The 13412-nt window shown below is 40.7% G+C and overlaps 1 protein-coding gene across 1 annotated transcript; it reads right to left on the bottom strand.

The window, feature by feature from the left end:
- Positions 1-84: 84 nt before the first annotated feature.
- On the bottom strand, positions 85-2909 carry LOC136545930 (uncharacterized). Its single transcript, XM_066537896.1, has 7 exons — positions 2735-2909; positions 2528-2660; positions 2220-2305; positions 2047-2125; positions 1852-1961; positions 1498-1562; positions 85-657 (listed from the first exon to the last, which is right to left on the bottom strand). The coding sequence occupies exons 1-7, from the start codon at positions 2831-2833 to the stop codon at positions 564-566; spliced, it is 666 nt and encodes a 221-aa protein (XP_066393993.1). The 5' UTR covers positions 2834-2909; the 3' UTR covers positions 85-563.
- Positions 2910-13412: the final 10503 nt, after the last annotated feature.

Raw genomic sequence — 13412 nt, forward strand, 5'->3', positions numbered from 1 at the left:
CCTCATCTGATTTGACGTATAATTTTGAGTCAGTCACACGGTCAGTAAAAAATGCACATATGCTAGTCAAACATATGCAGTCGAAGTAATCTTCCACTTCCATCCTTTTCTGCGTCCTATGTATATCTGATTTCACACATAGTTCTGAGTTGCTCAGAGAATGAACATGTTCAAGTTTGTAGTAGTCTTGATGAAGCTCTCACCTAACGAAATGACTAACCTGTAGTGCAAGAACCTCAGTACCAATTGTAAGTAGATATGTAGGACTTTGTGGCTCATAGCAGATACAAGAACTTGCATTAGGAATACCACTTTGTGGCTGCCAGTCTTAAGCTAACTTTGCTGTTTTGGTTTCACAAGTACAGATCTGCAAAGTGTGATGGTAATTTCCAATTGTAACCAGGCAACGCTGTTTCACTTAAAGGTAAGAAATATATTGGGCATTAACCCTTAGAGGAGCACTGCCTTCATCTCCACAGTGCTTTCCATGTACAAACAAAGGCAACACACAATACGCTTCTGTACAAATCTCAGCATACCATGGTCTATCACCCAGACTTGGCTTAAAATTGACCAGCCCGGATATCTCGATCAATGCGATCTGCATTAAGTGTTCCTGGCAGCTCCCTAAAATCTTCGTTGAATATGGAGTATGCACTGCGTGGAGGGTAGAACAAACAGAAAGTTTAAACTTTAAAGTCAGAAAAGAATAAGCTATGACTTCCCAATATACAATTCATAAACTTTTTCATCATCTAATAATGCAACTAAATTTGTTACAAGATCTTTGCATCTGAATGGCCATCTTCCTTTTTTTTATTTTTAATGCAAAGCACTGGCACTGGCCAAAGAAAAAGTTTATGGCCTAGGTCTTAGACTCTTAGCAGAGAAACATCTATTTGGCTTATCAGCATCACAAGCCCAGACAAACTAGAACTCAACAAAATCAACTTATGAGTTGCACTGATGAAAAAAAAAATACTAGCACCAATGAAAAAAGAGAACAGTTTATCTCCAGTTTCACAATACAGAAGCATCGATTTCATTGATCATCATGATAAGCCCAGACATACCAGAAGTAAATCACAGCTATTCTAGCAAAAACAAGCGCATAGTCTGGTAGCTGACAGTGCGACTACTTTGTAGCCACTAACCAGCTGTTGACCAAAAGAGAAGGAACTTTTATGCTGCAGTACAAGCAGCTTTTTAGCTAATATTGCAGTTGGAGAACTTTGCTTTTCACTTAGGAAGACATATTTCGCCCCCCAAGGAATGGAGCACATTTTAGCTGTACTACTTCTATCCAGCACTCCAACCAATAAGAAGACCAAGTATGCAATGTATCATTACATATCATATCTCGATGCTAAACATCTGAGTTGTAAGCAAAAGCTATTGCATGGTACATAAGAACACAATGTTGGTCGAAACATAATAAAAGGCTTTCACTGTCAACAACTGAGCAAGAACACAAACTGAAGTTATAAGATGGCATACCTAACATCACCTTGTTGTCGTCTTCCGAGATTAAGAAGTATGATCAAGAAACCGGTACCAAGAATCTGAGTATACAGAAAACGTAGCATTTGCCAATGAGTTGAAGCGTAGAAACGAACTCCATAAGTTTGATCATTCCAAACCCGAAATTTTACAACACATAATAGTAGCATCAAGGTTCAGCACAATATCAGTATAACCTTGGCTGGGGCTAGAAATTGATCTGTTCAATTCTTCAATAACTATCTAGATGTGTTTCGAATACTTAGATGTACTTCATTGTCAGGATGAGCATAATGTAATATCACTGATAATAATTGGTTGAGTTTCTGGTATTGAAAATAAGTTACTTACATATAAAGGTCCAACGTCATACTTCTGAGCAATCGGTGCCAATAGGAACCACATTGCAATGATAATCCATGCTTTCATACTGAGAGAAAACAGGGCCATCAAAATGATATCTGAAGAAGTAGAATGCATGTTACATTGAGCACACTGTCATTTTATTTTACAAGAAAATAGATGAGCACCGTGCATGCACATTACCAGGTAATCTCAACTTGTCTCGAAGAAACATAAAAATTTTCCTCTTCCACAAGGTTGTCGTTTGTGGTATTTGGAACTTCTACAGAAATGAAAAGAGAGAGGTGGACTTTTACGAACAACATAAAGATATCTAACATTACAGATCTTTTGGAAGTACTGCAAGAAAATTGTACCAGTTCTTCCTCTTCTTCCTCCTCATCGTCATTGTCAAGGAGATGATTAGCAGGAGGCTTAGGTGCCACGGCCACTATTAGAGTATCTGCAGAAATCGCGAAACATATATAAAAAAACTCTCATATGAACAAACCTGTGTGTAAATGGATCATGACAAACTCAATTGGACAGCCCCATACTAGAGGACAGCACGGATTTTATATAAGAAAATACAAAACTACTAAGAATGAAATGATACGAGATGTTAGCAACATATCTCGCAAATCGCCAACGAAGACATAGAGGAATTCAGGATTAGGGCACCCACCCCCATCGCGGAGATTGACACGGGTATCGTCTTGGTGCGGGAGCGTCTTCCCCCGCAGGACCAGCCGGAGTCGAACCTCTTCTGTGCCTGCCAGACGGCGTTCGCGCGCAATGCGGCCGCGAAGCTCGGCGACCTATAAGGAGACAAACATCAGGGAGGGACTCAGCCTAGACGAAGGTTAAAGGAGGTGGGGTTGGTTTTACCGACCGAGAGAAGCGGAGGGAGGCGGAGGGTGGTTGGGCGGGACGGGCCGACGGCGCGCAGCGTCACCTCCACAGTCTCAAGCTGGTCGCCGGCGGCGGCCATAGTGGGCTCTGTCTCGTCAGGAACTCGAGCACCCGCTGAGATTCGTGATCAATTCTTACTATGCGGATCAGGGACTTGGGGGCTGTCGGAGAGCTGGCCTCGACCTACACTTTTTTTTTTTTTTTGACAACCCGCCACGGTTATTTAGGCCCAATCCATTAACAGGTTTGGAATTATCATTGTTTTATTATATCTATTTACAAAAAAAAACCCCTAAAAACAGTAAAGTTATATTACTTTTGCAGACATTTCGAACGACTACATTTAATACCACCGATTTAGATGACTGTATTTAAAACCGTTGATCGAAGTAGTGGAAGAACACGTTGCCTTCACATGACATGCAATGAGATGTGGATTTGCGATTTGCCTACTGGAGTACCTATTGTCAGTTGAAACAGCTACACCTAAAAACTGTTGTTTAAATATATTTGGCTAATAAGCACATCACGTACTCCCTCTATCCAGAAAAAAATACAATTAAGGGATCCGTACCGTCCAAAAAGAATATTGCTAAAGAATCAAGGATATTGCTAAACATTAACACATCACCTAAAGCCCGCCTTGTATGTCCTGGACAGAAGACCAAAATGTGGACAAATATTTAGGGCATATTTGTTTGAGTTGCAGCTTTTGAATTTTGGCTGAAAAGCCGACTTTCTGGTTTTGGCCTTTTGCTATTAGTTTTTGTAATAAATTTTTAGCTTTTGAGCACACCAAAAGCTCAAAAGGCTTCTGTCAACGTGCTTTTTAGCTTTTAGTTAATTTCCAAAAAGTCAGCTTTTCAAAATCTATCTCAACAGTCAGGTTGTTTATTTTAGCTTTCGGACAGTAGAGGCTACCAAAAAGCTAAAACAAATAGGCCCTTATTTTTCTCATCAACTACAAGATAGACATGAATTGGTTTGCATCCATAACAATAAACATATGTAAGACATAAGCATTTACAATGCTGCAAAGAAGACCTTCGAACATACTTTCGTATGTAAGACATGAGTTTTTTTGTTTGTTCGAGGAGGCCTTGTCAGCTCACGATCGTTCCTTGACAAGGTACTCATAGCAAAGGTTTGGTGGTGGCAAGGTCTTTTCTTGAGATCTAGGACTTCAGGCTCCTCATGAAGTTGCGGTGATCAAACACTAGCTTCTATTGTCGGTCTTTCACCACTATGGCATCAAGTGCCTTACTTGCATCCTTATTCGCCATGTTTGTTTGGGCTTATTTAGCTTATAAGTCATTCTTTTTCAGCCAACGAACAATATTTTTTCTCTCACACCAAATCAGCCAACAGTATTTTCAGCCATGGCTTATCAGCCAAACAAGCCAAAACGAACAGTGTGATTATCCTACGCAAGAAGCATGGACATGACTTGCTGCTGTTCACGCTGGTGTCAGGTTCCTTGCCTATTCGAGCCCTCCTTCCCATTGTTCATTGTAAAGGGTCCTTGAGAATCTCCAAAAAAGAAATTGACTCTACCTCCTCGTTATAAAATGGAAGTACTTAGTGTCTTTCATGATGTTGTTAGGAAATACATAAACTAACTTCTCTACCCCCAAGTTCAATAGTTAATTCATTACTGCATGCATACAACATTGATGTGCAACATGTTAGCTCTAGAATTTTCATGCCTAAGTAAACAGTGAATTGAAAAGTCATCAAAGCATAACATAATATCTAAGCACTTATCGTGATAAACATTTAGGAACCCATCCAACAATTGAAACACTTTTGAAACTTGCTACACCATCACCAAGGAATCGCCAAAAACTTCCACATGTCTAACCTCCATGAATTGCAAAAGTTCTAAGCCAGATAGCAACACCTCATATTCATCTTGGTTATTAGTGCAAAAATACTCCAAATAGCATGATGTCTAAAGACAACATAGTTGGGTGAAATAATCACAACCCCAAGGTCTTGACCACTTTTGCAAGCCTATTCATCAAAATATAGCTGAAAACAAATCCTGGTCCATTTCTCCTGGTTAGTAGAAGCAATCACAGTCTCTTGTTGGGGTGAAGAATTCTTTGAATGTCGCCTGAACTCAAGGGTCTTCACAATGATTTTGAGGGTTTCTTTGCCATCAAATGATTTTTGAAGCATGTCTTATCTCCCTAAGATCATCTCTTTTTCTGCCCATCAGCTCACTTGGGTCACCACTCACCACATTACCCTTTTGTTGTATTGGCCTATTCAGGCTAAACCAGCACCTTATCATTTTGTAAGTCAATGGTGTTGATAGGGAGTGGAGTATAGTCAACCAACATCTCATATGGACTCACTCATGGCTCATTTAGAACCTATTAGACCTATCGACGGAAAACATTACAATCATTAGTCGCATAAGAATATTAAAAGAGTAATGACATTTGCAAAAAGGTTGTAGCTTCAATTCTTCAAGTGGTGATAAGGCATGCGATGTCTTGATATATCCATTCTTACGCAACTCATCAAAAATCATATCGCACTTGGATATATCAAAAGTAAATTTCATCTCTTCATGCCATTTTTTGTGAAATCTGCTTAAAAGAGGCATAAGTAAATGATTAACATTAAATAACTCAGCAGCATAAACACCATTAGATTCATTGTCCAAATTATCAGAATCACATTCAAGGAGGTGGTGTTTATGACCCTCTTTATCTCTTTAATTTGCCATTCCATGGCCAAAGCTCTTTCATGAACTTTATTATGAGTAAATAATATCTCCCTTTAATATTGGAACACGTGCCATTAAAAGCTAGTTTAGAAGAACATTTTTGGCTATAAACAAGTTAAATTATTGGGTGTCAGTGTCTCTAAATCTCTTGATGTAATCATTTATAGATTCATCATGACTTTTACTTACTGATGTTAATTATGAGAGTTTAAGGTCATCATTTCCATGGAAAAAAGTTTTCATGGAACTTCTACTCTAATTGGACCCATGATTTGATCGAATTATGAGATAGTGATGAAAATAAGAAAGAAGCCATTCCAAACCGAGACATAGAAAACAAATAAACTTTCAAGGCATCCATAGTACCAGCAAAGTCCAAGCAAGATACTAACTTATATTCTCCAATCCCAAGTTCTTTTATTGTCCTCCCTATTGAATTTAAAAAGTCAGGGAGTTTAAAACCAATAGGGTATTAAATAAAATCAAAGTATAAAGGATATGACTTAGTTTAGGTTCTTCCCCTAACATTTGCTCTAAGATTAATTTTCTTAAATTAAATTGGCCAAATTGTTCTTATATTGTGTTAGAGATTCATAAAACTAAAGGGAAAAATCTAGCTTGTAGGTGCAGAGGGGATCTACTGGTTTGTAGTAGGCAACACAAAATTGACTTGGCTAGTTTCAAAGTCCAACCTATAGAACTGCGCAAAAACGGTCTGGCCTATTTCTGTTTCTTTTGACATTGTTGCAAGCAATAAAAAACATGACTTGGGATTGGACTGAGTGGATGGTTTGTAATTGGTGGAGGTGCTGTTGGACCACAAGCCAAATAAATATATGGGGGCACAAAATTACCAAGCTCACTAACTTGGTCCAATGCAGCCAAATTGAGTAAGTTTGCAAATGGTGGCATGCTCATGATCGGCTTAGGATATCTTGGCTCAACAACTAGAGTATTAGTATTTGTGACATTTTTTAGAAACAAAATTTAATTGTTGAAGTAATTCAACGACATACTGTATAAAAGGACCTTTTAGTTTACCACCGATGAAGGTAGAACATCCGTCTCAGGTGTTGTAGATGCAACAGACACCTTCAGCTACATGCTTTTTAAGAGTAGAGTCTCTATTTTTGGACTTAAGCAAATTAATTGATTTCGCATCATGTGTAGCCATCATGCCTTTATCTTGACATAATATGTCACTAGAGGATGGATCACTTATATTGGTCAATTGTCTTAGTTGTTGTTGTTGTAGAGGTCAAAGCGAAATCGATCACCTTGATTTTTTGCATAACAGCTCATGTTGATCCGCCATTAAACTTGTAATAGAGGCTTGTAGATTGGCTTCATGATGCACATTCTTATCATCCTATAGGATCTTGTGAATCTTCACAGAAAGTTGATCATACATGGGTTTGACCACTTTCTTAGGTTCATGGGGTTGGTGTGATCATCCTTCCACACTACCCATTGTAGCCAGTGAATTCTTTAGCTTTTTCCCAATCATAATCATCAAAATGTGCGTTAACGTAAACCTGGTTCCATATATAGTAGAAGAGCTAGAATCCTTGGATCGCACAACAAAGATCACTTCATGACAAACCGAGAAAACCATCCTGATCAGTTTTAGGAGTTGTTGGTTTCAACAAATTTCTTGTGAAGACCTATGAATATCTCCCACTCTCCCAGGAAGGAGCTCATTAGGGAGATGCATCTAGGGTTGTTCTAGGGTCAGTAGGCCATCTAGAATGCATATAAACATCATCAATAAGCAGTCCGGGAGAGGCCATCTTGGAGACCCACTTGCGCGTGGGGAAGGCACGAGGGCTATCCATGGAGTTATCCGACCGAGAGCTTTGTCCTTGCGAGAACTTCCTTGCAAGGGGTTCCAACAAGAACTAGGGAGAAGCAAGAAGCTTCTCGATACCTCGATAAAAATATCAGAGTTATTGATGGGAATTTGCATATCTACCTGTCGGGGTTATGATCCCTGAGTGTCTCAAGGCATTGATTAGTTAGCAGGCCGAGTGGCCTGTGATACACCAGCTAGCGAAGGTCCAAACGATCAAGGCCTAGCTAAGCAAAGCGGACCAGGCCAAACGCTAAGGACGGGGTCAACCACGACCCTCCCTTCTGCCTTAGCCACACGCCGCACAAGGGTTCATGACCTCTCCGCCGTCCCGACCCCTGGGAGGAACAGAGAGAGGTTGAGAATAGCCAAGCGCACCTGCTCTGACAAGAGTGGACACACCGCACTGACCCTGTAAGGACTGAGGGGACAGCGGCCACCTTGGTCCTGTCAAATGCCATCCCTATGCCACCCAACATAGACAAGACAACACCGCATAGCGGTGATTGCTAGTACGGCGATCCACCATCCAATTACGGTCCAACAAGACGTATGTATGATTCTACCCACTACGGGATGGGATCCACGACAGAGGCCTTAACTTAGAGGCCATCCAAGGCAGCGGGTGCTATGACCTCAAAGCTTAGGATTGTGGCCATCAACTCCATAAGCTAACCAGGTGATCGACGACCTAGGGGTGGCTACCAGCTCCTGTACAACACCCCTAGGAGAAGAGGAGGCAATGACAAAGGCCACAATGGAGACCACATCACATAGGATGGCTGGTGAACCACCATCATGCCTACAATACTGCCATGACTGGCATAGTAGCATCACACCACACCTTACTGCGACATGGGAACAAGACCATGATGACAACCACTCCTAGACGTGCACCACAAGATGGCATAGCTTGCAAGCCAAGTTCGCTAGGCTCCTCCCTCAAGCTCACGACCCCTTGGTCGGGAGAACCTTCGGGCATGTTTGCAAGGGTGGTTGTGGCTGGCTAAGCCCTGAGGCCTGTCCCAGGCCAGCCATAGGCTGGCCCAAGGGGTGCAGTCCCCCTTGTTTGGTTCCCTATACCAATCCGACTAGGCCCATTTGAGATGTTGTTTGATTTCCTAGGTGAGAGCCCGGCTAAGGACCAACTACCACGAACTACCATCTTGAGATGGCGTTTGGTGTGGGGCAGTGTCAGCCCAGCCCAAAGTGAGGAAGAATAATTGAAATAGATCAAAACAATGACAACAACATCATTTGAATATGTAATGGAGTTGAAATACAATCACAACAGTTAAGAAAATTAAGTATCTCACTAATAGGCCTCAGACATCATCAATATATAATTTGCAACCATAGTCGGCTCCAAGTTACAAGTAAGAAGCAAAGGAGATGAACAGAATGTCACAGGTCTGAGGAAGGGATTAGAGAAAACAACATAACATGGAGACAACTAAGTAACCTTACAAGTCTATCATCATTGGCCTAAGAACTGTAGTTACACTGGCTACACACCGATAGCTTGAACCAAAGTCCAAAGACCAGCAACAAAAGAGTAACAATGATCACAGTGTTCCAAGAAACAATCTTACCATGAACTGGTGTCACAACATTCTTACCATAATCTGGTGCCATGGTGGCACCAGTTTGAGATTGGAACAAGTCAGGAGGTGGTGTTAGAGCTCCAACTGATGCATTCAAATCTCTAACAGCTTGCTCATAGCTACTATACTTCTTGTGTATAGCATTTTATACCCCAAGAACCTATTCACTGTAGTCATCCTAATTCCAATAAATGTGGTAGAACCACCCAGATTATATGGCCCACATGTACCTATCATTGTCCTAAAGACCTTAGACTGCTGCACACGAGAGGTAGATAATCCTGGTAGTCTGTCGGGTGTCCTCGGGGAACCCCAAATCATCCACTTTTTACAACTCATACAGGATCAACACTGGAGTTGCCACAACATTACAACATTTGGTTAAAAATAACTTACATCGGAGTGCAGAAGACTTATAAGTTATAACATTAGTTTACAAAACATGTTTAAGTAAAAACTTAACTAAGTTCCAAATGATGAGTAGAATTGCGGAAGCGACTTAGGTAAAGCATCTAAGGTAGGAGAGGCAGCCAGATTATGTCGAGCCCACTGACATGACCTCGAATAACAGCATAAGTCTAAACCTACAATAGGGGTTAACAAACCCTGAGTACTTGAGGGTACTCAACAAGTCTTACCCGACCAAAAGAAAAGACTCCAAGGGGATGCTGGCTTAAAGGGAAAATTGTAGCAATAAGTAACTTTTGCATAAAAGCTTACTATGAGTGGATCCTTACTTTTAATGTTTTAGCTTCGTATTAAGTCATTAGTAGTATCTAGTTTGCACCTGATCTAAATCAATCACTTCATTAATCATCTCATCTCATGTTATATCAGCTCGTATCCAAAGTAACCATGTTTCATAGATTAAACTACAATGCAGGGTAGTTGATCGAGTCTCCATAACCGAGAAGCACGATGATTCGAATCAATTAGGCCCAGCTAGGGTTTCCTTACCACATGACATATGCAGATCCTGGACCTATATATATCAACCTTCACTCAGATCCTCAAAAACATGAACCAGTCTGGGCTACCCAAGAATACAATACTCCACCTCCCTGTGCCATCTTGGACGGATTCATAGGATGGGTACATGCTACTCTCACAATCTCCCACTCCTAGTTAAAAACTCTAGTTTGGTTTTGGTGAATTGATGAAACCCTAAGTGCTAACCTAGTTTATCAAAGTGATTATGAGATAGGTAGCACTACTACAAGTGGTGAAGCAAATGAAGATCATGACATGATGATGGTGTTGCCATGGTGATGATCAAGTGCTTGAACTTGGAAAAGAAGTAATACGGTTATCAAAGTGCCACTAGATGCTCTAACTCATTGCATTTGCATTTAGGATCTAGTGGAGTGCTAACACCCTTGAAAATGTTTGTGAAAATATGGTAACACATGTGCACAAGGTGATACACTTGGTGGTTGGCACATTTGAGCAAGGGTAAAGAAGATAGAGTTGAAAAGGAGTTAGTCACACTGGTCACAGAGTGACCGGACACATCCGGTATGGATACCAAACGTGTCCGATCAAAGTAATGTGGCTCGGTACTAAATTGCAGAGAGCGACCGGACACCGAACATGTCCGGTGTGAATCAGTGAGTCTCGGGTTTTAGTGCTATATTGATCGGACTCAGGAGCATCCGGTCTAGTGTGATCGGACGCGTCCAGTCGGCCTAGAGTGGCTCTGGGAGCTCTCTGGACTCGACTGAACGCTGAGTCTCCTACGTCCGGTCTGGAGTGACCGGACATGTTCGGTCGGCCCAGAGTAGTTGTGGGAGCTCTCTGGACTCGACCAGACACTAAGTCTCCTATGTCTGGTCTAGTGTGACCGAACGTGTCTAGTCGGCCCACAACGGCTATGGGAGCTCTCTTAACTCGACCAGACGCTGAGTCTCCTACGTCTGGTCATCCACACTAGACGCGTCCGATCGTAGGTGAGTGGTTGGTACTTGTGGCAGCAATGACTAATTCATTTTGAATTGGACACATGGCGGTCAGGTAGTGACCGACCTCATCTGGTATACACGACTAGTGCATTTAGTGCACACGACCTGCGCATCCGGTCGACACGCAGTCAGCACAATAATTGAGCCAACGGCTCTATTGTTTGGGGGTGTCTATAAATATCGTTTGGCTGGCTCAAGCTCACTCTCTTGGCCATTTGCATTGACATAGCAACCTTGTGAGTTTAGCCAAAGCCCTCCCACTCATCTCCATCATTGATTCAACATCTTTGTGAGATTGGGAGAGAATCCAAGTGCATTGCTTGAGTATTTGCATCTCGAGGCACTTGGTGTTCATGTTTTGCTATGGGATTCGCTTGTTACTCTTGGTGGTTGCTGCCACCTAGATGGCTTGGAGCAGTGAGGATCGTCGAGCGGAGGTTGGTGATTGTCTCTGGCTCCGATCATAGTGATTGAGAGGGGTTCTTGACCTTTCCCCAACAGAGAACCAAAAGGTACTCTACTGAACTACTCATGGCTTGTGTGATCCTCATCTTGTGTTGGTTGTGCGGCACCCTATTGAGGGTTTTGCATGTGATGCCAATTAGTGCGTGAACCTCCAAGTGAGTGAATCGCCACAACGAGGACTAGCTTGCCGGCAAGCAAGTGAACCTCGGTAAAAATCATTATGTCATCATTTGATTCTGAGGTGATTGGTCTTTATTGGTATTCATTCTTGTGATTGATTGGTTCATTCCTCGACTCAGCGGTATAACCATCTTGCTCACTCTCTCTTTACATTACCGCAAACTAGTTATCAAGCTCTTTAGTGTAGCTAGTTGTGAGAGCTTGTTAGTTTGGTTAGTGTGGCTCTTTAGTTAGCCTTTGAGAGCGCACTAACTTAGTATAGTGACATAGACATTGTGTGGTTAGAAACTATAGAAACTAGAATTGTGGTAGGTGGCTTGCATTTTTAGTAGGCTAGCGCAACACTTGCTTCGTCTCATAATTATCTATCTGGTTTGTTAAGTGCTGTTGTAGAAATTTTTAATAGGCAATTCACCCCCCTCTAGCCATTAGGACCTTTCACTAGTGCGCAGTTGTCTTTTCACATAATGGAATAGCTGAGGTATTAGGCTTATCAAAATATATGGCCAGTACTACAAACTCTCGAACAAGCAAGGCTACAACGAACGGTCCTCAATCGACATAGGTGGGACATGCACAACCAGGCAAACCTATCTGCCCAAGAACACTTACCATAACATCGAGTCCTGCCCGATCTAAATTTAGCATTATCACTGTCATGGTATTCTCATGACCCAAAAGCAGAACCGAGGTAAACCTATTTCTCACGAATGATGAAACCATCATTCAACTTCTATCAAAGTCTAAGCATTACTAAGCATAAGAGATATCGACCGACACATACTAGTAGGGTACGACTAGGGATACCTGAAAATCAAGGTAATCATGCATCAATGGTATTCGGCCAACTCCTAATTACTTAATGCACATCTCACAAGACTAAAGTGTAATAAAGATTTATAAATACTAGAGAAGGGTTTATGCTCCGAGGCTTGCCTGCATTGCAGAGAAGGTTAAATTCTAGAGAAAGATCCAGTAGTCAGACTTGGCATCACTACTACAAGTGGATGGACCTTCTCCGAAACTTGATCAACACGAGTCTTCTCACTCTCGTAAGCACTACACCTAATAAAGGATGTATGCTTAACATGATGGACTACATGCCATGATGCCTAATGAAAGACATACAAGTGCATAACAGAAGTTAAACAAGATTAATTATTTTGAGTACAACTTTCGTTCACTAAAGAACTAGGGTTATTATTATAAAAGCATTTTCATCATTTAACTAACAAGTTTAATTAGTTGTTATCATGAGAGAATTAGACTTAACATGGACCAGCAAGAAGTGATTTAACATTTTCCTAACTCATAACTATTATAAAGAACTTATAAATCTAAATACTTAATTAAGCCATTTTATTTATTATATAAACAAGTGGATTACAATCAAATCATGGAAACAATTAAGTTGCTAAGGAACAATAGGGGTTTGGGTGTTCCAAGGTCCACAATCAAGGTATAAAACACACCAAAGTCATTCAAGCATTTATCTAATTCATTTTTGTATTTATTAAATAAATAAAAGGCATTTAAACACACTTAAATCAATTAACAAATTTAGAATTATCAAAATAGTACCAAACTTTTTGCGAAGATAGATATTAGCACATAACATTTACACAAAAAGTTTCATGATCACAGGATTAATATTTTTGTCTACAAAAATTATACAAGGTTCATTTTATAATTAAAATAGGTAATTTTAAGCATACCAAAATTACTGGAAATGACCAACTAATATTTTTCATGGATAGAGCATATCATCACAAGACTACACAGAAAATGTTCACATTTTTACCACACTCCAATAATTAGTTATGAAATAAATAAGAAACTGCACTTTTATTATTTTCTGAAAAAGA

Source organism: Miscanthus floridulus, chromosome 3 (assembly GCF_019320115.1).
Source record: "Miscanthus floridulus cultivar M001 chromosome 3, ASM1932011v1, whole genome shotgun sequence".
Classification (NCBI taxonomy): domain Eukaryota; kingdom Viridiplantae; phylum Streptophyta; class Magnoliopsida; order Poales; family Poaceae; genus Miscanthus; species Miscanthus floridulus.

Coding starts and splice junctions, on each gene's coding strand:
- LOC136545930 (XM_066537896.1), bottom strand. CDS start 2,833: ATGGCCGCCGCCGGCGACCAGCTTGAGACTGTGGAGGTGACGCTGCGC. Junction 1,962..2,046: donor AGACAAGTTGAGATTACCTG/GTAATGTGCATG, acceptor CTACTTCTTCAG/ATATCATTTTGATGGCCCTG. Junction 1,563..1,851: donor ATGACGTTGGACCTTTATAT/GTAAGTAACTTA, acceptor CTGTATACTCAG/ATTCTTGGTACCGGTTTCTT.